The 27,727-nt window shown below is 40.1% G+C and overlaps 1 protein-coding gene across 4 annotated transcripts in view; it reads right to left on the reverse strand.

Moving 5' to 3' along the window:
• LOC134646422 (diacylglycerol kinase beta) overlaps positions 1 to 27,727 on the reverse strand; it is a 156,088-nt gene that overhangs the window by 122,000 nt on the left and 6,361 nt on the right. For all 4 annotated transcript variants that reach the window (XM_063500312.1, XM_063500313.1, XM_063500311.1 and 1 more), the window contains exon 2: positions 3,793 to 4,268. In XM_063500312.1, the coding sequence (XP_063356382.1) occupies positions 3,793 to 3,859 (67 nt within the window). In that variant the 5' untranslated portion in view covers positions 3,860 to 4,268. The remainder of the gene's footprint in view (positions 1 to 3,792; positions 4,269 to 27,727) is intronic.

The following is a 27,727-nucleotide window of genomic DNA, read 5'->3' on the forward strand; positions in this document are numbered from 1 at the left end:
ATTCCAGTGTGGTATCGTGATGGATGCCACCTGTGCAACAAGTCCACTCGTGAAATTTCCTCGCTACATTTTTTCTGTAAGGCAGCCAAGGTCAAAAACCCTGCTGGAGCACAGACGCAGCAAGAAAAAAGGGTGGCTGGGAACCTGAAATTTTTTGTGTGTGTAGGCGGCTTCATTAGCCCACTGTGCTACTTCCACATGTTAAGTTTAAGAAAGTCCATTGTTTCTAAAAACATGCAAGTTTCTTCTCTGTAATGTGTCATTAAGTTTCTTCCATGAGAATAACTCTTCCTGCCTTAAAGAGTTTTTTTCTAAATGAGTATGCATGGATATATATGCAAATCCCCCCACCGCGTCTCCAACAACTCCTTCATACATATTCACCATATCTCTGCCAAACACTAACTGTGTGCTACAGTAGGGTAAGTTTCACTGTGTGAGTAATTCACTAGACATGTCATAAATGGTTTCTAACAAAAGAATGGTGAATTTTGCAGGTTAACCAGTAAAACTCATTACCTCCCATCATGGCATTTTTTTAGTTAAAAAGCAGCAATAATGAGTTCAAGGATTTCAGCCATATACCAGGGTGGCATTGCCTGTGCTGTAGAGCTCTTTGCATTCCTCCGTGGATATGCCTCCGCAGACCATCACTTACCCACCGCCAAACCAGTCATGCTGGACAATGTTACCAGCAGCATAACCTTCTCCACGGCTTCTCCAGAAACTTTCATGTCTGTCATACGTGCTCAGAGTGAATCATCAGTGAAAAGCACATGGCATCAGTGGTGGACGTGCCAATTCGGTATTCTGTGGCGAATGCATCACAAGGCAGTGAGCACAGGACCCACAAGAGGACATTAGGCCCTCTAACCCCCCTCATGAAGTCAGTTTCTGATTTTTTGGTCTGAGATATTCACACCAGTGGCCTGCTGGAGGTAATTTTGTTGCTCTGGAAGTGCTCATCCTGTTCTTCTTTGCACAAAAGAGCAGATATCAGTAACGTGATAGATAAGGACCTTCTACAGCTCAGCTACTCTAGCTCTCCTAGAGTAACCGCCTCTCCTAGAATCTCCTCCATGCTTTTGAGGCTGTGCTGGGAGACACAGCCAACTTTCTGCCAATGAAAGATACTGATGTGCCATCTAGGAGGAGTTGGACTACCAACCTGGGTGGTGTCCAGGTACCGCCTCAGGCTACCAGTAGTGACACTGACCCTAGGTACAGTAAATGCAAAACTAGTGGGGAAAAAACAGCCAAAAATGATAGGGAGTGAAAAATGTCAGTGGCCTCCACCTGTAAAACCATTTATGTTTTGGGGGTTGTCTCCTTGTTGCCCCTCTAGTGCACCTGTTGAAACTGAAAAACACCACTTTGTGCATCACTGTTTTAGGTACGGCTGTATATTAAATTAATAATACAGTATTTGGAGACCATAGAGATTCAAAGAGTCCTAATACCACTCCAATGATAACATCAGTGACAGCCAGTAGCGGTTTTAGATACGGGCGACACGGGCGGTTACCCGGGGCGGCATCGTGGTGGGGGGGCGGCACCACGGCCATCGGCCAAAAAAAAAAAAAAAAAAAAAATGCTCGTACTCATGCTCCCCCGACGTCAGCCAGCGCATATTGGGAATGGCATAGGCACCGATCGGTTTTCTATCGCCCATTAGCTGGGAGTAAGGGCGCCCTCCGTTTGCGAGGTGCGCCTGCTGCTTGCGGCACAGGGAGGAGAGGGCGGGGCGGCGGGGGATTCTCTGGCTGGCTGGAGCAGCATCTAATAACCAACTCGCAAAATAAAACAAAATAAAAACAAACCAACAAACACGAAAACACCTGACATTATGATACAGACTTATAATTTGCACCGATGTTTTTTTCGAAATTCTGTACACGAAAAGTGAGCGCGAGAGCCCTCGGTGCGCCTGCTCGCTGCTGAATTCAAAGTAAACTTTATTGTCATCTCCGCTACATACAGTCCAGTATATAGAGAGACGAGACGACGAGGCTCCAGTTACAGCAGTGCAAGTAAACAAACAATAAATATAAGAAGAGTAAGAAAATAAATATACACTTTAGGACCAGGGGTAAAGGGATCAATAACAATTTAACATTTATAATTTACAGTTTGATGATTTAAAGTCTCACACACATCCCGTCGAAAGGGGAGGGGGGCCGGCTGCTTCCAAATAGAGCACATTTCATTCATAATGTTGTAAATCCAAGCCCATTATGTATTCATGATTTAAATCCTGGGTTGTGTGAAATCTCAGAAATACACCTTAGACAAAGTCAATCTGTGAATGTTGTGGTGATCCTCGGGTTGAGGGATGGGTGTTCATACTGGAGTGCAAAATTAAAACCAATGGAAGATGGACAAGAAAAGTTCAAAGCCATCAGGTGCTCAGTTTAGAAAAAAGAGAAAAGAAGAGGAGGAGAAACGAGCAAAAGATACAGGTAAGCAGATGTGTCATTGGATAATGGCAGGTCATCCTGAAACAATCAGAATCAGAATACTTTATTAATCCCTAAGGAAATTATGTGGGTTACAGTTACTCCAAGAAGAAATAGTAAAAATAGCAACAGTAACAGACTAAACTCCAAACAATACATTATGTTACAGATTTTAATATTAATTAGTCAGTGTCAATTGTTGATTTGTCCTGTTCTCATTGTATGACGAATTATGATGGCTGTTTGGTAACCGTTTGGATACTATGCATACGCTCTCTCTCGTCATGTGTGTGTGTGTGTGTGTGTGTGTACAACAGTTTTTTCTTAATGTACAATCCTTAATATGTTTTGTGTGTGTGTGTGGGGGGGGGGCAGAGGGAGTGTTCGCCCAGGGCGCCAAACAGGCTAGGACCACCACTGGTGATAGCTTTAAATCAGAGCATACTCAGTAAAATAGTCCTATGCATGACTTTTCTGTCATCTTTAGGGGAACACCTACTATTATCACCATGAAAAGATTGGGGTTAATGGGTCTGCAATCAGCCGGTGAATCTTACATGTTGCATGCTGTTCGTGTGGGTCTATAAGACAATGACTTATGCATGATTGTGTAATTCCTCGGCGGAATAGCTTCCGTGAGAGAATTACACTCTATTCATCACTCACAATGACACGCACAATCCAGCAGGAGCAAGAAGACAGATGCTCCTTTGACTAACAAATGCAGCTGACAGTGAGGGAAGAGATAGCCACAAGGCTTATTCAGCAGGCTAATAAGTGGCAAAGAGTCATGCGATACAAATCAAGCAGGTTGAAGGGCCAGTGTTTGGATCTCTCCGATTGCTCTATGTATAAATATGACATATATATGTCTATAAAATACTGATCCCAATGTCAGCTGCTTCCTTGCCACGAGGGGTCACCACAGCAGGCTGGTCTACATGTTTGATGTGGCAGATTTTTACAACAGATGCTCTTCTTGACATAGCCCCAAAGTGGCTTTGCAATTCTAGCTAAAACAGAACCAGTACCCCTTTCCTCACCACTGGAGGCAGTATTTAAACGCATGCATGCATACATCACTTAACTGTAAATATACATAATTTGAAATGTTGTGCACATTATCATAAATAAACATCTAATTATCTAATTAAAAATAGGCTCAGGCTGCTGGAGGATTGCATGATTTGGATTGGCAAACAAAGCTTTTGAGTAACATCTAATGCATACATGAATGTGCTATACACAAATGGAGACACATACAGACAAACCTCATTATATGTACCTAAATCTGCCATGCAAACAAATCTCCGGACCAAGTCACACGGGTACTCACATTCACTGTACTGCTGCAGCTGGCTAAACTCAGCCGGGCTCAGACACACCCAGCTACTGTCTCCCATGCTGCCTGAAGCCAGGGGCTGGGCTCTTGGTGTCAGTCCACGAGTGCTGCAGTGGGAACTGATGGCTATCCTTCGGTCACGTTGTGTAAAAAGACTGAGAAGAAGAGGTTTTGGGATGTCATCGCTCCTACTTTACGAGAACCATAGGAGGGCAAGCTGAAAAAACTGAGGCCACATGAACAGTGGGGGAGGAAAGACGATGTTTATATTTCCCTCCCTGGATATTTAATTTGTCCCTTTGAATCACAAAATAAAATAGCATAGGATTTTAGTCTAGTCGATCCAGTTCAGCCCCTGAAGCAATGAGACCAATGGGAAGTCTGTCCACAAAGGCTGCTAACTGATCCTGATCACCGGAAGATGGCACAAGTTTTCTCAGCATGTCAACAACAAAAATCCCTTTTTTGTCCTGGAGAAAGAGAGAGGGAGAGGGAAAAGAGAGAAAAGAGAAACAAATACATTGAGTTGATCATCAGGCTTCTCTGATTCAATATGAAATATGTAGATAGCCTCATGTTAGCAGGCACAATGGAGAAATGAATGGGAGGAGGGAAAGAAGCAACAAGTATGAACAAAAGACGATTTATAAAAGTGAGGGACGGACAGCTGAGGGAAATGCTGCAAAATTAAACCACCAGCCTGCCTTTAAAGTTTCCTGTTTGTGACAAATGTATTACTTTTCTACAGCTGACCTGGGAAATTTGAAACGATGCAGATACATTTTTGGAGCCTTTTGTCTTCTGAACATTTCCCGTGGGAAATACACTGTAAGTGCATGACAAGAAAAGTCCCTGTAGACTCAAGCAGCTCATTTTTTAATGCTGGAATCATATTGTTAACATTATGTTTGCAAAGCTCTTCCCAACCTGAGTTGTTGTTTTGTCGCATTACAGTTGTTATTATATACTAGTATAGCCATTTAATACAGAATCATTTGCTCTGTGATTTTCAGCATGATGACAATTAAACTACTAAAACTGATACATGTGACGTGACAGTGCAATTTTTGTACAACTGAACAACACCATGGTCTTATTTTAAAGGTTCAGTTGCTGATAATCAACTAGTTCCACTTCTTAGTGTTTCCATATGGTTCACTACTTCAGCACTGGACCTGCTATAAACATGGTTTTCATCCCCTATGACCTGCAGCATGTTTGTAACAGGGTTTCGGTCACTTTAGATCTAACCCCGGGTTCTGAAGCTATTTTCAAAGCAATTATATTGTTCCATAAGTCTAAAAATTATGATTGGTACTTGTGTAAAACTGCATGTGCTCCAAGGTAGTGATTTAAAACATTTTTAACATTAAAAGAGCTGGCATATGAGCCCTTCTTAAAGTAAATGGTAAATGGACAGGTTCTTATATAGCGCTTTTCTACTCTCACTGAGCGCTCAAAGCGCTTTATACAACTCATGTATTCACCCATTCACACAAGCACTTTATCGAAGGTTTTTTTGAGTAGGTGACCCGCTCTACTACCTGAGCTACAGCCACCCCAAAAGCTTTCTATTTCTTTTGGTGGCCACGCATAGTATAGCAAAACAAAAAACAAACAAAAAAAAACAGTTCTATTTGTTTACTCCTTTTTTAGCATCTTGTTTTTATTTCAAGTGTATTTTATTAATGTTAATAGTAACATTAGAAAGCACAGGTGTGTTCTGTAACATGAACGATGGCTGCATTCCACTTAGCGGAGCTCACTAGAATGGCATACAGCCACCTCTGCTTTCTATCATACTTTCATAAAGTCTGCTGAGAAAAAGTCTTTTCACTGATGGAACCATCTGAAACTTTACCAGAACTCCAGCTCAAAGCACGAGGTAAAACTTGGAGGTCTCCAGTGTAAAAGTGTAAAAAACAAAAGGAGGTGTTATCCGTCTTGGCTCCTGGAAAAATCTGTGCTTGTGCTTTTTGTGTAAATTAGAAATGAGAGGATTTATTTGACTGATGTTGGAGTACACGTAGTTCCAAAAGAGAAGAGATAAAAGCACGGGTGACTAACTCTAATTTACCGAGGGAATAACAAGAGCTTATTTTTAGAAATGATTCTCAACTGAATGAAATATGGCTAGAAAACGGTTGTAATTTGTAACCCTTCAAAGCTCTGATTAGCATAAAAGCACTTGGGATTCTAGCCATTGCTTCACATCTGAGCCAGTTGGAGACACCGTGAACTACTGAGAAAGAATGCACTCGGGATTACTATAATATTTGGACTTTAGGGTGCTAAACATTTACTACACGGGTAATGCTCAAGTCAAACAACAGAGGTAAAAATGTATAGTTAAATAACATAAAAACACAGCTGTGCTGTTTATATCAAAACAATAATTACACTGTAAATATATCACTGATGTGATTTGTATGCTGTATGCTCTCACACAATTCTTGTGTGTGTGTAATGTCACTAAAAACCTCCCTGTTATTGCTTTGGTTTCTAGCAGATTGCTTTGGTCACCACTAGTTTGTATGAAAAATGCTGTCAAATACTGGTGTGAGATGGTATAGGTGGGCTGACAAGTATGAAAATGGTAGGTGACCCTGAAAGTCAAAATTCAGGTCTGAGTTGCCATCAAAGCCAGGACTGAGGAAACATGCGTAAGCTAAACATATATGATTTATGCATGTTTACTTAGCTAAATGTAGTTTTTATCTTATCTAAATTTATAGCGAGCATACTTACCAAATCATAGATGAAAACATAAATGTAATGTAGGATTGCAACACATAGGCTAGTGGTTTTGGAATTAAGCTGTTTCATGTCTGTATTTGCATTTTTGTGAATGAGTCAGTGCTAAAAGACTGATTTGATTAGTAACCCACTGACTCTAAATAGCAGAGCTTTTACAGTTTAAACCCAGCTTCTTTGTAGATAATGTAATAGTCATGCATCATTAAACTGCATACATGGCACGCCTAATGAATTTCAGAAAACTTGACCTCAAATCTTGATCTTGATATCGAGGTCACCAGGATTTGAATTAGTCCTGGAAAATTACATTTCACCTCGTTCTCAAGTTATTGTGTTCACAAGATTTTCAGAAAACATGACTTTGGACCTTGACCTTGAGGTCAAGATCACTGAGATTTGAACTTACCAAAGATTTTCAGTAGATGCACCTATGGTATCGATTTAAAAAATTCAATGTGGTCTCATGTTCGCAAACATAAAAATGCAAATGTTCATCATGTATTCCCTGCTGTTGCAACCAGGTGAAATATCACTGAAACATAATAGTTTTTGTCAATAATTACCTTATAGCAATACTGTGAGTCAGTACTCTATTTTCTTTATATATTTTATACATTCCTTTATCTAAACATTTAAACATTAAATTACAGGGTAAAAATACAAAACAAATAGCTAAACACCAGAAATGATATAACCAGAAATTATTATAAACACACCACAAAATAAAAATGTGACAGGCACTGTATGTATGTATATTATAATATTCAGGATACTTAAAAGTTTGCACTGAAAATCAAACAGTCAAACATTTATTTGTATGAATATTTGCTTTGCTGCCCTTTATATTACCTTATCATAATTCTGTGTTTCTGTGTTTCAGTCAGAAATACTTTCTGCCAAAAAGCCCTAAAGGAATACTTCCCAGAAAAAATCCAGTGGGCATAACCTGCACCCCCAGCAGTACATAGTGTATACTTTAAACACCTCTGCTGCTTTTAGGAGGTTTTGTTTGCAGAAGCAACACAAGGCCTTTTTAATTTCGCTCGGGTTTTACAGAAAGGACTCTTCAGTCCAAACATTATCATAGGGAAACAGTGTCATGCTTTATTCCTTAATATTCTCCCTTCGTCCTTTATCAGGTGCTCGCCTCACTCCCGGACTACATGCGAAAACAGCCAGCAGCATGCTGTAACAGGCTGCGCATGTTTACTGATGTTACTAATGGGAAGGGAACAAAGGGGAGGTCTATATGTACATGCTGTGAATGCATGACTGAAAGACAGAGCACGTGCAGATCAAGGGTAGTGGGCCTCCCCCTCTGAGCAGAGAGGGATTCTGTTTTGCTCATGAGGTTGCCTGGCAACTGTGACGTCACGGGAGTACATGACACAGAGAGGCAAAGAGGGAAACAGAAATCACTATGGTTGCTATGACCAGATGTAACTACATGCCATGGATCGATACTGCACATGAACATATGAACCATGCAGATTTTATACTGAACCACAAAATATCTTCAAGGATTGGTTTAACTAGTGCCTAGTCAGTCTAACTACTGGGTGCTGATAAATACTAGTAGACAATAATTACTACTGTGTCTGTAATATAATAGTAAGCAATTGTAAGACTGACTTATATTTTAAGGGTATATGCCTAAATCAGGCATAAACTGAGGTTGCTCCCTCTGCACTGCTGCTACAAAAACAAAAGTGCCAACCGTCCAAAAATATTTTCATCTCTCCTTCTTTCTTTGTTGGCTTGTACATTTTCTCCGGTCTTCTTTGTGTTTCTTACTTATTCCATTAACTTTTCCCTTTCTTGTTCCAACTACTTTTAGTAGCGTGCTTTTAGTTTTCTGCTTTCCTGCCTTACATAAATTAGTTAACTCTACCTGGAAATACCGGCGTAATTCTGCTTTTTATTATGTTACTGTGAATTTTTTTAGTAATTTTGAACATTAACGTGAAGCAATCAAATAACAACAAAAGAAACAATGAAGTGATTTCACCAGTGGGAAGACGTGGTGCACTAGATGGTGGAGAATCAAATGAAAAGTAAAAGGAAAGTGACATGTCCAGCGGACTACTTAAAGGATACCAGTCTGTGTATTATGCAGAATAAAGAACATCAGAGTGCTTGTTTATTAAAGTTAGCTTGCTAATGGTAATTAATTGCTCCACAGTTGGACTTTGAATGGATAAAATTCTGCTGGACTGAAGTGTTGGGGCTTGTTTTGGCAGTAAAAACTAGGTTTCATAACTACTGTTACCACTGTATACCCTGAAAACATATTTTATTCCAATTAAAAGTGAAAACTTAAAAAAAATTAATGTGTTTTCTGTTTTACAGAAGTTGACAGAGTGAATGCAGTTTGGGCCACCAGGTGTTTACAACTGGTAAACCATATGCAAATAATGAGCAGAGGCAACTTTACATGAAGCTTGTTGTAGCCATACTGGCTGGTTAAATGACCATTATACTCAGCAAAGACTTTCAATACTGTTTGTGGGTGCAAATAAAAAATTAAAAAAAAAGAAATTAATGAATTTTACAAACTTTTGTTTGTAAAAAATAATTGTAACAAATTAACAAAATGCAATGAAATATGAAATTTGATGATTCAACATCAGCTGGACTTTTAAGGCTCCATTTAAAACAAACCCATAAGACAAGGACACAAAAAGCTAATGTTGCATGAGTATCAGTTTGAGTATCAATAAAAAAGCCAGTCAAACCTCGGTGGAGTTATGGGATTTAGATCTTCATAGCAATAATTGGTCTTTTCACTCAGAGGTTTTTAATTCACAAAGTGACCTAACATACCTAGTGTAAAATCAGGAAATATACTAGGATGTGAGAGTAACATCAGTCTTTGTATATGCCTCTCTCTCAGAGAGTGATATATATATTTTATGAAATAAAACAAGTATTCCTGAGTCCCTCCAGTCTTTAATTCATTCTCAATAAGCCAGTCAAAACAGAGCTGAGCTGTATGAGTCTCCGCATTAAAACTGTTGCCTCAGTGCTGTGGTTTTAAAATGCGACGGTGACTCATAGAGCTTTGCAAAGAAAAATAGAAGGGTTATTTACACCTCCATGCACATTATGTTCATTACAACACTCTGTTTCATTCTGCATGCCGGAAAAAGCAATAGCACCTTTACCAGATACATAGTTTTTTAAGTTGCATTTAGGTGGCAGAAAACAAAAAGGCATTGTAGCCTACACGTGGTCACCAGAGTAGGCCCACAGAGTACCATTGAAAGATGGCAGGGAAGACATGCGAATGAGACGTCACCACCATGGAGGTTCAGCAGGTTATCTAAGGTCACCAGAGCAGCTGTAGAGCCCCTGGAGGGACGCCCTGCATGGGTTTTGGGTCTGACAAATGCACACATCCACAGACGTCTCTTTCATTTCCTCCAGTAATTTCTGGCTAGTAAGGATCAAGCTTTGTCACACTGGCTTTGTTTTCCTGATTTGCCGTACCATGTGGTTTGAGACTTGTTTATTGTTCGTATGCTACATGTTAGCTACTGTAGAATAGCAGCCTTTGACACTGTTGCCAGGTTGGTGGCCCTTTAATTTGGAAGAGGCAAATATGCATGTAAGCATTTAATGCTTTTAGAGTTGCATATAATTACTGTATGTCACTCCTCCGTTTATTTACACTTACAGCAGCTCTTCTGTCACTGTGGTGCTACAAAGGTCCACTAAAACTTATGGATGTGTTTTAAAGAATAGTGCAGCACATTCAGAATGTTTGGACATATGTGTGTAAGCTACATTATCATAAAATGAAAGGAACCACCCTTTAAAGCCGCATGAGGATCGCAAACTCTGCACAAACCACAATGCGTGGGTAGTGAGACTGAACCAAAACAGTGAAGTTGTGGGCTGGACAGCTTAACAGTGAGCGGAAACTCACTATAAAGCTCACTGAAACCAAAAGCAGCAGATATAAGAGATAATTCATTGTAAAGTCAGCACTACAAGCAACATCTTCCATAATAGACTTATTTAGGTATTAGTAAAGAAATTTTCCCTATATCAAACAAATTTGTCAGCCTGCTGCACTGCATTTTTCAACTGACAGTCTGTGGTTGACAACAGTTATCTTTAGAACAGACCAGCTAGAGATCAACATCTCCACACTGTTCAGACGTAAAGAGGTTTGAAGAGTTGAGACAAATCCACTTACTCATTGGCATGGAGACAGTCAATAATAGCTGGTTTAAAGTTATTCATCGCAATATTTTACATAATGAAAACATAGATTATAACATGTCCTCTTTAGGTCAAAATATGGTTAATTATTAAACTTAGAGATCCGTCCACTTTGATAGACAGCTGTATTCACTGGCTGTCTGACGTTCAACTGTTCCTTACAACTTTGTTTGTTTTGATGCCTTTTGGAACATTTTTGAAGGAATTGTGTAACAAATAATGTGACTTACTCAGTGGTGCAACCCATCCAAGCAGTTTGTGAGTCAACTCGAGTGAGTGAAATTCTAGTATTTTATTAGTCTGTTACTTATCATGTTTGCTAGCGTTGGGAACCGCTATGGTTTAAACATATAATAGTTTCATTTATTTCTTTGAATGACAAAATAAAGACAAGAAATACAGTCATCCAAATTCCCTCGACTAAAACTATGATAGCAGAAAGTTGAATATGTGCCATTTTATTACCGTTCAGTCTGAACCCACGTACCACTCTCTGATGTCTCCACATTCACTAGCAGGACATGTTCCAAGATATTAAGCATGTGGAGAGAGAAGCACTGCCAAATTAGGATAGTGATGATGAGTTCAGTGATAACACAGAAGAAGGAAGGGAGTGTAAACAGGGACATAATTATGTGCAGAGAGGACTAACTGGAGATGAGTCTGCAGGATAAAAGCAGAAGGTTGATTCATAGTCCAGTCATCAGAATTCCAACTAAGAAATTGTGAGGCAATGCACTTCAGTGTAAAACTGGAAGCCAAATGCCGTGCAGCATGCTTCTGACATCCCCACTGTAGAGGGCTAAACAGGATACTGTGGACTAGGAAGGCCCCTTGTACAGGAAGAGTGTTTTGATAGCTGAAGCTGTGTTCTGAGACAAAGCATTTTTCCCTGTCCGCTGCAGGAAGCCATAGGACTGTGTGACCATATGATTAAATGGATAGAGACAGCAGCTTTTTTCTGTGTCAAACATCAGTCACTTACAGCACTGAGATAATCTTCATGATCCAAGCACTTCTAAATATAGACATCCTGTCATAACTGGGTCGGTAGATTACCAAAACACTTTAGAAACCTCACATTCTAGCCCCGGTTCACACCTGCATTATGTAGTAGCTCATACTGCAATGCTGCATTGTCTGCCTATGTTTTAATCAAACAAAGGCAGACAAAGCCTATGTTTCACTGAACTGAGGATTATGTGTTTTTGGTGCAATTCATTTTTTTTTACTCTAAAACTGTATTTTTCCTCAGATCTACTCTGACACAAGAGCTCAGCTTATATTTCAGTAGACACACTTGAATTCAAATTGTTTGTGAATGTTTATAATGGGGAAACATTTATCATTTCCACCCACAACAGAAAGCCCTACCATTTGACAGCCTTTCACCCCACCCAGTGAGTGAGAAAGTGAGAAAGGGAAGGTGATCTTGAAGACTGAGCCGCGTGAAATTTAAATGAATTTATGTGTAAGTTCAATAAGGAAGATGTGTAATCACTCTTCTGCCTGCTTTTCTAAGTGTTCAGCTGCTTTTCTGTTCTTTACAGGACTACTGCCTTCTCACACTGTCAGTCTCAATACTGGTATTATTACTCTAGTCCAATCATTTTCATCTCTCGCCTTCTTTAGGCCAATCAGGATCCACTTCGCATGGTTTAAACCTGTGCTCTCTGTCATCTCCCTTTCAGACTCTATTTAATGTAACCCACCTCATCCCCAGCTCCACCTCAGTCACCTCAGCCAGAGCTCTAGTCAAGCCTCAGTCCTCATCTTCACCACCACGAGCATCTAGACTGCAGGGGGTCCTGTTCTAAACCGTATCAGTCCTGGGATTCCCGTTCTGCCGTGATGTGTGATCAGAGTCTAATCGCCACATTTTTTCTCAATCTCAATAAATAATGCTAAATTCTTCCAAGTGATCTCTCCTTATTGGACTAATTTCCACATGGAAATTACCAAGCCTGGCTCACACAGATGAAACCCACACTCCAAGTGCTCAAAGGTTACAAACGCAACCCCTGTGGGTGTTACAGAAAGACCAAATTACTGCAACAGGAGGGCTGTCTGCATTAGCAAGCAAGTTTTTATTTATACAGTCAGATAAACTTTTTACCCATAAGCATCATGTGTGTCCTGTACGTATTCATTCACCTATCCAAATCATCATGCTCCAATCACTTCCATGCCACAGGTGTGTCGGCATGCAGACTGCTTCTAAAAACTTTTTGCAAAAGAATGGATTGCTCTTAGGAGCTACTGAATTCTAGTTTGGTACTGTGATAGGGTGCCGAATGTTTAACAAATTCATTAAAGAAATTTCCTTGTTACTAAATATTCCACAGTCAACTGTTATTGGTATTATAACAAACTGGAACTGATTGGGAATGACAGCAAATCAGCCACAAAGTGGTAGGCCGTGTAACATTACAGAGAAGGGTCAACAGATTCTGAGGTGCATAGTGCATCTTTCATGTAGCGCTTTCTACACCACCTGAGCACTCAAACCACTTTATATTTTTTGTAGAAGCAATCACTACAGACCTCCAAACCTCATGTGGTCTTCACATTAGCTCAAGAACAGAGCTAAAGAGCTTCATGGTTTTGGCTCCAATGGCCGAGCAGCTGCATCTAAGTTTCACATCAACGGGCACAATTGAAACCGTCAGATTCAGTGTAAAGCATGCTGCTACTGGACTCTCTAGCTGGTAATATGATAGATGAGTCTGGGTTTGACAGTGGCCAGCAGAACGTGACTGCATTGTGCAGTGTAAAGTTAAGTGAAGGGGGGTTATGGTGTGGGGCTGTTTTTTAGGAGGAGTCTCCTAGTTCCATTTTGGACAACTTCATGCTCTCAACTTTGTGGGGATGGCCCCTTCCTGTTTCAACATGACTGCGCACCAGTGCACAAAACAAGTTCCATAAAGACATGGAGGAGTGAAATGGTGTGGAAGAACTTGACTGGCCTGCACAGACTCCTGACCTCAACACAACAGAACACCTTTGGAATGAATTAGAGCAGAAATTGCAAGCCAGGCCTTCTCATCCAAAATCAGTGTCTGACCTCACAAATGTGCTTCCGGAAGAATGGTCAAAAATTTCCATAAACATTTTCCTAAATCTTATGGAAAGCTTTCCCAGAAGGGTTGAAACTGTTATAGCTACAAAGAGTGGACCGACATATTAAACCCCATGGATAAAGATTGGGATGGTACTCTTATTTTAATCAGTGTTTCAAACTTAAATATGATCAATCTATCTCTATTAATGGGCTACGTACCACAAGCTGGCAGTAATTAAAATCCTAAATAATAATTTGATACTGATGACTATAATATTTTATTACTAGACCGTGCTTGTATTAAAGGTACAGTACTGCAGTGCTTTGAATCATATCTATCTAGTAGTCTCCAATTTGTTCATGGAAATGGAGATTCCGTTTTACACAGTCAGGTTCCCCAAGTTCTGTGCTACGATCTATTCTGATTGTGATTGCATTATACATGCTTCCCTTAGGCAGTGTCATTAGCAGGTATAGAATACCTTCCAATGACACTGCTTAAAAAAAAAAAAAATTACATAGAGCCTTTAGCATACATTTTCTCCACTATGCAGATGATACCCAACTTTATATCCATGAAGCCAGATCAGTAAGTTAAACTATGTCTTAAAGACTTAAAGACCTGGATGACCTCTAATTTCCTGCTTCTATGTTCAAATAAAAATGAAGTGATTGTACTCAGCCTTAAAAATATAGTGTCTTATTTTTGTGTTTATATTCTATTTACCCTTTATTTGTACAGGTAGTCCCATTGAGTGTGTCACTCTGGATGGTTAGACACTCAATGGGACTGTGAGGAATCTTGGAGTCATTTTTGAACAGGATATGTCCTTCAATCCGCATATTAAACAAATATGTTTAATATTTGTAATAGCCTTAAAATTAGAAACATCCTGTCTCAGAGTGATACTGAAAAACTATTCATGCATTTACAACTTCTAACTGGACTACTGTCATTAATTATCAGGATGTTCTAAAACCTCTGAAAAGCCTTCAGTTGATCCAAAATGCTGCAGCAACAGTACTGACAGGGACTAGAAAGAGAGACCATATTTCACCTATACCAGCTTCTCTTTACTGGCTCCCTGTCAAATCCAAAATCAAATTTAAAATCCTTCTCATCACATGCAAGGTCTTGAGTAATCAGGCCCCAGACCTCATAGTACTGTATCACCCCGAGAGAGCACTTTGCTTTCAGACTGCTGGTTTAATTGTGGTCTCTGGGGTATGTAAAGGTAAACTGGGAGGCAGAGCCTTCAGCTTTAAGGTCCCTCTTCTGTGGAGCCATCTTACAGTTTGGATTCAGGAGACAGACACCCTCTCTGCTTTTAAGAATAGGCTTAATCCTATCCTCTTTGACAAAGCATGTACGAAGGAAGTTTTTCCTTCCCACAGTCGTCAAAGCACTTACTAATAGGGGGTCATCTGATTGTTGGGGGTTTCTCTGTTTTCTCTGTATTATTATACAATCTTTACCTTATAATATAAAGTCTTTTGGAGGCAACTATTGTTGGGATCTGGTGCTATATAAATAGAAATTAACTGAATTAAAATTTTGGCAATATATTACATACAATTTCTAGATTTGAAGTTTTACTGCCAGTCAAATAAGCCTTTAAAATCTTTAAAGAAAACACCTTGTCTTCAGTCACTAAATAACATAACTGAGAAAAACATGACATTTAACTTGACATAAGCAACCAGTCAGAGGTCACAGTAGGTAAGTTGACAGGTGTTACATTTTAAATGAAGTCTACACTACACTCATTTAATGGTTGTTCTTTATTTTCATGACTATTTAAATTTTAGATTCTCACTGAAGGCATTAAAACTATGAATGAACACATATGGAATTATGTTGTAACGTGTAAAATAACTCAAAACATGTTGTATATTCTTTAAAATAGCCAGCCTTTGCTTGATTACTGCTTTGGTGACTGCTCTGGTGACTACTACTGGTAGTCACCTAAAATGGTTTTCCACAGTCTTGAAGGAGTTCCCAGAGATGCTGAGCACTTGTTGGCCATATTGCCTTCACGCTGTGGTCCATCTCATCCCAAACCATCTCCACTGGGTTCAGTTCAGGTGACTAAGCCATTTGGCGCAGCACTGCATCACTCTCCTTCTTGGTCAAATAGCCCTTACACAACCTGGAGGTGTGTTTGGGGTAATTGTACTGTTGGAAAATGAATGATGGTCCAACTAAATGCAAATTGGATGGAATGGCATGTCGCTGTAGTATGCTGTGGTAGCCATGCTGGTTCAGTGTGCCTTCAATTTTGAGGCAAGACACCATCACACCTCCTCCTCCGTGCTTGAAGGTGGGAACCATGCACGTAGAGACCATCCATTCACCTTTTCTGTGTCGCACAAAGACATCAAAGGAATGACAAAGAATGATAAATTATGTAAATGTGCGTGTGAATGAGGCTTGCAGTAGAGTAGAAAAGCACTATATAAGTATCACTTCATTTACCATTTAATTACTAAAACACATAAACAAAATTAGCCTGATATCATGATTAAACTAGTTACATCTTGACTCACATCTCGAGCCGGCCTGCATGTGCTCTGACTCAGCAGGGACAATATAAAATGCAATAAATTGAGAATAATTATTTGAAAGCAACTCACAACCTCCGAAAGCCTGACTACATTATATTAATAAAGTATATTTTAAAAGAACATCTGGTGACTGATTTTTGTGTTTTCCTCTAAATAAAAGACAATTACACAAATTGGTGACTAAAAATTCACCATAATAGAGAAAATTAAGTCCTTAGACCCCACTTTGTGTGCCCCCCGACAATGCTCGATTGAAACCCGTGCCCAGTCCTGCAGCATGACAGTGAGGAACCAAGCAGTCACATTCATGCTACAGGACTGGGCACAGGTTTCAGTCGAGCATTGCACACCTGCACCAGCTCATATATGCTGTTCAATTTGCATTTTCCTGTGTGGGTGTGTTTGTGTGTGTCTCAAATGCACATCATCAGCGCTGTCTGCACATTCAGAGCTTTCACTAAAAGAAGGAACTCTAACAGCAAGTGCACGTGGGCTGAGGTTTAATTCTTTCACCCTTGAGATGAAGTGGGGCCAGTTCTTCAGCATTAGTCACCAAAGCACTTGAATCACTTCAGTCACCTGAATCCTATGGCAGGTTTCCTCCGCTTTGATCAGACAAATTAGTGTCTCTAATGGCTCATTAGGCTTCTTGAAGTGGTCTAAGATGTTAGGGAAGATGCTTAAAGTACTTGAACACTAGAGAAGGGGCTTCAAGAGGACTGACTGATAAATGCAAATGACATTAAAGTATTTTTTAGATAGAAGAGCACTTGGGAAGAATACCGTTAACTCCTTATTACATAGTTTAAAAGAAAGTTATCCAAGACTCCCCCAAATTTTAATTCTTAAATGGATTAAATGGATAGAGACAGCAACGTTTGTGTCAAACATCAGTCACTTACAGCAAACTTTTTTAACAATTATATTTATATTTACAGAAACATGGTAATCAGAATATTTTCTGTATTAGGCCAGGTACTCATAGTGCTACAGTGTAGCCGTGGAACTATTATTATTATACTATTATTATTATTTTATTACAAAAATGTTTTTATAAATATTTTTACCCTTATTGTTGATAGGATAGTAGAGATACTAATAGATAAAGATAGTAGCAAAGACAGAGAGAATGACATGCAGGAAGCACAATGCTGCCTGTGTCACCCACTCAACCAAGTGAGCTATAACAGGACAGGGCTAGAATCCCCCCCCCCCCCCCTTTTTTTTTTTTTTTTTTTTTTTTTTTAGCAAAAGTACTATTATATCTTGCTACAAGCCCCATATACAGTGCAGTAAAAAAGTATCCGCCCCCTTCTCAATTTCTTAGTTTGCATATTTGTCGCACTTAAATTTTTAGGACCGTCAAATTAATTTTAATATTAGACTAAGACAACCCAAGTAAATACAAAATGCTGCTTTTAAATCATTATTTCATTTTTTATGGGAAAAGAACTATCCAAGGTCCTGTGTAAAAAGTACTTGTCTCTAAAATTGAATTCAAAATCCTGCTCCTCACATAAAAGGTCTTAAATAATCAGGCCCCATCTTATTTTAATGACCTTATAGTACCATATCACTCCATTAGAGCACTTCACTCTCACACTGCAATCACAAATCTTGTTGTTCCTAGAGTATTTAAAAGTAGAATGGGAGGGAGAGCCTTCAATTTTCAGGTCCCTCTTCTATGAAACCACCTTCCAGTTTGGATTTGGGAGACAAACATTATCTCTAATTTTTAGATTAGGCTTAAAACTTTCCTTTTTGCTAAAGCATATAGTTAGGGCTGGATCAGGTGACCCTGAATCCTCCCTTGGGTATGATGCAGTAGGTGTAGGCTGCTGGGGGATTCCCATGATGCATTGAGTGTTTCTTCTTCAGTCACCTTTCTTACTCACTATGTGTTAATAGACCTCTCTGCCCTGAATCATTCTTGTTATTAATCTCTGTCTCTCTTCCACAGCATGTCTTTATCCTGTTTTCCTTCTCTCACCCCAACCGGTCGCAGCAGATGGCCCCGCCCCTCCCTGAGCCTGGTTCTGCCGGAGGTTTCTTCCTGTTAAAAGGGAGTTTTTCCTTCCCACTGTCACCAAAGTGCTTGCTCATAGGGGGTCATATGATTGTTGGGTTTTTCTCTGTATCTATTATTGTAGGGTCTACCTTACAATATAAAGCACCTTAAGGGGGCTGTTGTTGTGATTTGGCGCTATATAAATAAAATTTAATTTAATTTAATTAAACTTAATAACTGGATGTGCCACCCTTGGCAGCAAGAAATGTCAACAACTGTTGAAAGTGATGTGGAGGAATTATGTCCCATTCATTTTTACAGAATTGTTTTAATTCAACCATAATGGAGTATTTTGAACTGGTGCATCAGCTTTTACTTTCAAGATGGAACCAGCCTTGGAAGGCTAAAGTACCTTTTGTTTTAAGATTACATCATTATCATTTATTATTACTTTTCTGATAGTTATGTGGTTTACTGTCTACTATAACATTTTCATTTCAAATCCTGGTCTTAAAACAAACCACTCCTTAGTCAGTGGAAAACCTTTCTGCTCTGACAGAGACTCCTTTTCTGTGAGATTGTTAATGTATTGCAACAAAGGTCAGAGGCAAAGGTCTAACAGGCCAAAGACAAAATTCGAGACAAATTTAGTGATTATTAATGTTTCAAAAAAGAAACTTAATGGAGCCATGGGTAACCTTATGGACTACACCATGTTTCATCTTTACCCTTAAAAGGACTGCTGCTGATTGATGTCAAAACTTGACAGGGCACACACATCATGTTCACAAAATCACACATATGCTATTCCTGCTTCTTGTCCCAGACTATCTTTAATAATCGCCCAACTCATCGCCCGCTAAGTCCTAATCTAGAAGATTGATATTCTCTATGATAGTTCTATCGATCTCAAGAGAATGAATCATAATAGCTTTCACCTATGCTTTCATAGGTCTGTATGATGAACATTGTTAGTCATCTGCTAAACTTCTACCACACAGTTATTTGCCTGCGGCAAGTGTACATTGTGAAGGTTACAAGGATAATGAAAAGACAATATGTATGTGTGTTCTGTGATCTACTGTGGCAAACACCCACAGCACATGGAGCAAAATCTCAGCTTGGAAATGGCACTGTAGGTGACAAACTATCTGGGAGCAGATTGATCTGCGATTAGCACTGCTGCAGGCAAGGCTCACATAGGGCTTTCTGTTCTCTAACCTACTGGGGATGTAGCCTCACAAATACCACGAGTATTTATGGAAGGCCTTGGTGTCATGGCAACTGGGGGATTGTGTGTAAAACGCAGAGGGAAATGGAAAGGCCAAGCTATACACAAGTACTGATTGCACTGTATTTAAGGAGGAATGGCAGTCGGTTTGAAATAACAGGTTTCCATGCTGCTTGTCCACCCTGTCATGGTTGAGTTTTGTGTATATGAAACATGATTATATATGAAATACCCCTTTCCCAGAGTTAAATGTACTGACCAAAAAACATTGTAAACACTCTTTAAAGGCAAAAACACCACTGATACTTTGAATGGCACCTTTAACTTAAAAATACATGTCAGTGTATTGACATGTGACCTGTTGTAATTTAACACATTTTAATCATGTATATACGACTATACAATAAAACTTTTTTTCTACTATTGGATCTCTATAATGTCATAAAGAGTGGTTGTCCTTCATATGGTTAACTCAGGTACAAAGCTTTGGTTGTGAGCACAGAAACCACCTAACTGCTGTTTAAACCCTTTGTTTCCAAGGGACAGCCAATCAGATGAAAACTGGCTTAACCCTCTGAGGTCCAGATCATCATCAGTGAAAACCTGAATCCTTTGCAATCACAATATAGACATTTTGTTTATGAGGAAAAAAAATGTTCGCCCAAACTTTGGCAATTAAGGGACAAAGAAAATAATTTTAATATTTTTTGGGCTTTTTTGGACAGGTACAAAGAAGAGGAAAAAGGAGGAGGAGACATGTGGCAAAGGGCCGCAAGTCAGATTCAAACTTGTGTCGGCCGCTCTCAGCCATGCAGCATATGGTCTCCTGCTTATCTAACTGAGCTACACTGGCGCTGAAAATTTCTTTTCTTTGTCCCTTAATTGCAAAGAAAAATTTGCAATTTACATTTACATAAAAAAATACTTTTTTACTTGACTCCAAACAATAATGTAGGATTACAGTTTGGGATAGGGTTAGGGTCATCACCAGGGATACCACTTTTTGATATTTTTATTCTTGGCAACTGGAATATTAATTGACTAACAGCGAAGGGTTGTCAGATGATGAGTTAAGATCAACAATGCTGCAGAGAGATAAGAGAAAAAGAGACTGCTCAGGAATTGGGTTGTATTTATGACAGAAGTCACATTGTAGATAAAGAATTAAGATGACTAAATCACAACAACAAGAGATAACACTGTAAATAATAGTAAGAAATCATGGAAAGTGATAAATACGTGATGAATGAATAAAATTTCATAGATATGTAGAATGCGGAGGCATATAGGTATTGCTAATTTTATTTTAAAGATTTTTTCGTCAGTAAAGTAGACAATTTACTATTTTTTTTCAGTTCAACGGATCTTGGAAAATATAATGAAAGATGAAATGTATCATTTTGCATTAAATCAGATTACTGAAGGGTCTACAATTGTAAGACACTTAACCTTATAATATGTTCGGAATTTATCTCCAGATCTGGATAGAAGCCAAAGTATTGCCTTTGCATAAATTTCCTTGACAAGTCTTGATTTTATTGGTTCTGACTGGAAGTAAATGTTTGAAAAGATAATATCGAAACAAATGTTTGATGACTTTTGTCAAAATGGCAAACAGTTTTGCAACATGCATAAAGCTCAGTATTCCACCAGTACTGTATAAGAGACAAACAAACGGTTAAGGGATACTAACGATAGTAAGTTTGTTAAACTTTATCACTGTTTTTAAATAACACTTGATGGTTTTGATCATGACATTCTTGTTCTTGTGGAAAAGCTTAATGCTATGGTTTTGCACCTTCAGTGTTGACCTTAATGAAGAGAAAATAATTGAGGTAAAAAAAAAAAAAACAGGACTTTACTCTTGTGTTCCAAAAGGCAGCCGTCTGGGCCCTCTTTTATTTTTAATTTTTATGTTTTAGTTTGTTAAAATTCTGACAAAGTAATATGTACATTTGCTATACATACATTATTTACTGCTTCTTCATTAGCGCCTGCAGGCAGAGCTTACAGACTGTAAATCAATCAGTGAAAATTAACAAATTAGCAGTAAATATTGTCAAAACTAAATCTGTTGTGTTTGGTTCTAGGAAACCTCTTTCTAAGCCTCATTTGTTGAATTTTGATGTTGATAGGATATCCATTGAACAGGTTAAGAAGATTAAATTAAAAAATGTAAAATTAAATAACTCTTTTTTGTTGGTCTAAACAGGTGAACTATGTAATTTCAAAAATGGCTGCTGATAGCTGATAGCTGTTGCTAGAAAGTCCCATGCACCACAACCCCTTTGTATACAATTAGCCTATACTGGAACTAATCATAATTATGAAACCTGTCAGTGAAGTCAACTGATGTTAGATCTACTAAATCCAGTTATATGAACAAAACAGTTCTTTAATCCTCTTCAGCTTTTTAATATCAGCTTATTTTTTAATATGCAATATACTTTTTGGTTATAAAGTTTGTGTTTTCTAATTTGGTTTTTGTAAGTTTGAAGATTTTTTCCCCCCTTGGTGGGCACCAGGAAGAGTAGCAATCACATGGTGGAAGCTAATAAATAAATAAAACTTTATATTACTACTGTAAGTGCTGCTGAAATTGATAATATTATTTCTTTTACTTCCTGCTGATTTATGGTTCTGATTATGTTCAAGGAGCACATCTGTTTACAGCAGCAAAAAATTCAATTTCACTAGCAAATTTAGGCTACTAAAGTCAAGCATTTAGTCATACATCTTTTGCTTCCCTTCTGATAAGATATACACCACAAACAGTGTTGGGGAGTAACGGAGTACATGTACCGCCGTTACGTATTTAAAATACAAAATATGAGTAACTGTATTCCGTTACAGTTACCGTTTAAAAGGTGGTATTCAGAATACAGTTACTTTATTGAAATAAATGGATTACACGGCGGTCTTTTCCTGTTTCATATGTTAGGCTATGCTCTCTCTATTTTTGGTAATTCCACACTGGTGGAAACCCAAACAAAACACGCGATAAGAGGCTCTAATGCCTGTGTCTCAATCTCGCGGCTCATGTCACCTCTACTTGCGGCCCGCATAATGACGTGAAGAAATATTTTTAAAAATGATTTAATATGAAGGCAATAGCAGAGTGTTACAGGCATCGCCCTAAAGAATGTAGCCTCATGGGCAGTGTAGTCCGTGCTGCAGGGAGAATGGACTGCCATACCCGTTATGTGTCTGTGAGCGAGGGAGGGAGAAAAAGGAAAAGTACGAGTTGTCACCGAGCAGAAACGGGAGATGGAAGCATGTAAATATAATAATAACCACTGCAGCCAAAAAGAATGCCTGAAGAGCCCAGTTGTAAGTAAGCTATTAAGACTCGACTGTACACTGTGTTCGTGTTTTCCTCCGAAACAATAAGTTCCGTTGGAGCAGCCTTTCTTTCTTTTCTTTTTTTTTTTTCTTTTTTTTGTCTGTCCCATTTGGTTCTTTAGCCGTCAGAATTGTTGTCTGAAGACCAACAAGGATACCAAATGGATTTATTTTGCCAAATGGATCATCATGGTATTGCCGTATTGGTCCATTTGATCAACCTTTGTTGTTATTATTTATTTTATTTTCGGTTGTTACAGATGGGACAGACATGACTGGGGGATAGGAAAGAGAGGAAGGAAAAGAAAAACAGAAGGGAAGAGGGACAGTGAGAAAGGGCACTTACAAAGACAAAGAGAAAAAGAAAAAAAAATCTCCTGGATCACCTGTTGAGAGAAAAAGAAGAGAAAACAAGCAAAAAAAAAAAACAAAGCAACATACTAAACACAACACCATCCCGTTAATCTAGCTAAGTGTGAACAGCAGTAAATACTAAATATTGAATGTTGTTGTGCAGCACACAGGACAGACAGCGCACAATGTGCTTTGAAGTAGCAGCTAAGAAAGGTGTAGTTTATGTCTACGAACAGTGAACACCCGTGTGCACACCTGTGTGGATCAGCGCGCTTGTATACAAAAGGTTTCTCCATGTAACGGTCTGCTAGAGGGTGTGGGGGGCCATAGCCCCGTCCCCCAGGGCATGAAGCAGGCATGGAGAAGATCCAGGCTTCAGACATCCAGAGGCCCCAGAGTGCGAGAGCCCAAGGTGGACCACCGGAGGGGCATCCGTGCCACCCTCCTGGGAAGGGCTGAGGAGATCCCCAGACGAGGGGTCACCCAGTAGCCACGGAGCAGAAGCCAGAGGGGGCTGCACTGGCGTGCCCGCCGGCTCTGCCGGCAGCCAGCTGTGCCAGAGTGAACCGAGCCGCAGACCCCGAGGCCAGAGGCCCGGGGGGTCCCCTTTGCCCCGGAAGAGGCCTGACCGAGCGACAGGCACCAGGCCCCGCCAAGTAGCCACCGGGAGTGAGCTGGTGCATACCTGAGCGCCCAGCCCCGGACACCAAGAACCACCAATGCACCGACCCCTGAGGGCATCAGTCACTGGCAGGGAGTGTGGTGAGGGGAGATAGACCTCCACACTTTGGAGGGCCTGGGTGTTCCCAGAGAGGTGGAGTCTAAGACCCGACCTGACATATAGACACAGACAAACAGGCACACACAGACACAAACATGCATTCCCACCCTCATGCACACATATACAAACACTCAGCACTCACCCAACGTAGTAATAGACATACATGGACATGTACACACAATCACACTCCCCAAATATACTCTATACCCCGGGTCCAGGTACCCTCACCCCCAGAGGGGGAAACGGCATCCAGACCCAAGAGATGTGACCCTTTCCCCCGGGGTGGAGGCAAGCAGACCGCCCCAGGCTCCGCGGCAGCAGGGAGGCCCATCGGACAGCCAACACCTCCTCCCAGCCCCCTGCCCTGATGGCTAGTAGAGAACGGGGGTGTGTGAAGACCCCATACCTCCCTCCTCCCGCTCATGTGTAGTGTTGCTGCGTGTTGTTCTAAAGTGCATTTAAAACAAGGGAGGGCATGGTGCTGCTGCCAGAGAGCAGCAGGTGTTAGCACGGCCCCTCCCGAGAACCCTCAATGTCTACATGGATTTAAAATTGAGAGGTGGGCACCGGTGCCAGAGGTAAGGTTGAATACACAGACCGTCCACTGGACGCCGTTAACGTGGTCACCCTCAAGGCCCTATATATATGTGTGTGTTATGAGAGTGTGAGGAATGTGGATGTCTAAGTTGTGGAATAAAATTGAGGCACAGGTGGCCAGAAGGGGACAGAGGGGGAGGGAATGCCTCCCCTGCACCCTGGTGACACACCCGCACCCCAAGGCCCTACCTGTGTGGGTGGGTGTGGTGGAGCGGGAAGAGGGAGGCAGCCGGGGATGGGGAGGAAAAGAAGGGAGGGGCCACCCGCCCACAACGTCGGCGACACACCGACGAGGACCGAAGCCCCCAAGGCCCAGCCAGAGCCCCATCACGGAGATGAAGCATCCCCGAACCCCAAGCCCCCCTGCCTGCCCCGGATCCACTCAGGGGCAGCCAGGCTACCAGGCCAGTAACCTACGTTCGCCAGTACAGACCATCCCCCAGCCCCGCTGCACGCAACCACGAGGAGAACACCCTCTAAGAGCGACCAGAGCCACTAACCAGGTTATGACCACAACCCCCCGGGTTGAGCCCTCCAGGGATAACGTCTCTAGGGGTTCTCCAGGTGCCCTAAGCCCGTCCCAACCTCCACATCAACCACAATAGCTAAGGCGGGACCAAACCACGACCCCCCACCCCCGCTAGGTGATGGAGCCGATCAAAGGAGCCCAGAGGGATTGATCTAATGTGGTGGCAGAGGCTGTATCAAGACTAATGTGATCTATTAGATGGTTTTTATATTGATTAGGATTAAGATTATTTTTATTTTTCCAGTTCATGAGGACCGTTTTCTTGGCTATGCATAGGGCAGTAAAAACCATGTGGACTGTATTAGTTTCTGTAGTGACATCATCCAATTTTCCCAACAAGCATACTAAAGGGGAGGCTGGAATGTTACATTTCAGACACTTTGATAAGTCTTCACATATCTCACGCCAAAACTTCTGCACTGGTGGACAGAACCAAAGAGCGTGGATGTAATTGTCTGGTGTATTGCCTTGACAGTGTGAGCAGTTGTTGGAAGATGTAAAGCCCATCTTGAACATCCTTTCAACGCCTCTCTCTGTCTCTCGCTAGCAAAGTTGACCCACACAACAAAGTAAAGCTAGTTTTCGGCTACGAGCCCGACACGGAACCCGACGTATTAGCCAGAGGTCCCTTTACCTCGGTTCGGAGCCGCGGACCTGTTTTATATACACGCGGAATAGTTTTCTATACGAGATCGCTGCAAAACAGTGCAGCCTTACCTAATGTCCACCCTACTGTTACTCATTTATATTAAGATTTAAACATCCAGTTGGTATTGGTATGGCGAGTAACCCTCAATAAATCACACAGCAATAGTACATTCATGTAGTTGTAAAAAGCATGACAATATATTAAGTAATCCAAAGTATTCAGAATACGTTACTCTCATTGAGTAACGTAACGGAATACGTTACAAAATACATTTTGGGGCATGTATTCTGTAATCTGTAGTGGAATACATTTTAAAAGTAACCTTCCCAACACTGACCACAAATTAGGGGGGTTTACAGCATATAGCTAATTCCAGCTCTGCTTAAAATAGAGATGTTCAAAAGGATTCAGCGTGTTAATTTCCTTCTTTCATAGAAAGAATCAGAGTAGAGGGACTGTCTATTTTCTAAACTTAAATATAAATTTGACTATCAACACTATTAAAAAGTCTAAATAATTAAAATCTTTTACCACTTATGACTCATCTGCAAGGGGCTATTTATAGTTTTTTGGTACTTTAACTTTGCATTGTTACTTCAATCATGATATGTTGTTGTTACATTTATGAAATTGTAGAATAAAAGTCATAAAAATTGTTTAATTAACACAATTTGGGCAAGTGTGGAGTCAAATCTATTAAAATGTACGGTCCTATTTTAACTGGTGTTGTTCTTAAACTATATGGGCCACTCTGAGCATTAAAAGTTTTGTTTTGTTTTGTTTTTAACTTAAGATCATACATTACTATACATGTATAATTGGAATATGTCATAATATACATGTCATATGATTTCCACGTTTATGTTCATGTGTTCACATTCATCTATATTTTTGTCAAAGCTGCAGGGAATTACTGGAGACAGGCACAAAGAGCCACAGGGAACACTGGAGCTGCAGGTCTGCAGACCATACATGGCATACCCAAACTGTAATAATTTCACAGGCCATAATACAGACCTATAAAGACTTGATTTCAAAAGAAACATCTTATAGGTTCTGAAACGTAGCATATTTCTGGCTTAAATACGTCCTAATTCTAATCCTACTACTAGGCAGTTCTCCAGTAATGTGGTGGATGGTCGGTGTAGATTTACTACAATATCAAAACACTGTAGGTTTTGCACATCCACTCCTGAGTTACTTTTAACTGTACAAATGACTGTCAAAGAGACAGTGGTATGCAGCCTTGTGGGTACTCAGGACACATTTACCTCTGGATCACTGGAGCGTTAGACCAATCCTTGTTTTGGCCCCTCATGCTTTGTATTGCATCATTTCTCAACCCAACCTCTTCACTAGAAAACCATACAAGGATATTTTAGTGAAATGGTTGTAGTCTCTTGTAGTTTTGGTCAGCAATACACTGACGGTTAAAAACTTACTGCATGAAAAAGGTTCTAATTAATACTGTGCAAGATTTCACACATATGCAGCAAATTTATTATATAGTCTCCATTTAATAAAGCCTGACTTCATAAATGCGACTTCAGTAGAATGAAGTGCTTCTGGAGGCCTGTTACCTCTGCTTTAGCTCTGTGGAGAATCTAGGTCTGCCTGGACACTGCTGAAAGCCCTTTATTAGGATATCTTGTTAGTCTTAATAGAGGCTGTACTATGGGTTATTATTTGTCACCCTAAAACATTTCGGGTTGATCATGTTAGCTACATGTTTTGCTGACACTTGTCTGATAGAACTAGTACTGTTATAAAATTATTTTTACTTCACTAAAAGAGAAATAAAAATACAAACAGCTGTCCTCTTTCCATA

This window comes from Pelmatolapia mariae, linkage group LG16_19 (genome assembly GCF_036321145.2).
Source record: "Pelmatolapia mariae isolate MD_Pm_ZW linkage group LG16_19, Pm_UMD_F_2, whole genome shotgun sequence".
In the NCBI taxonomy this organism is placed as follows: Eukaryota; Metazoa; Chordata; class Actinopteri; order Cichliformes; family Cichlidae; genus Pelmatolapia; species Pelmatolapia mariae.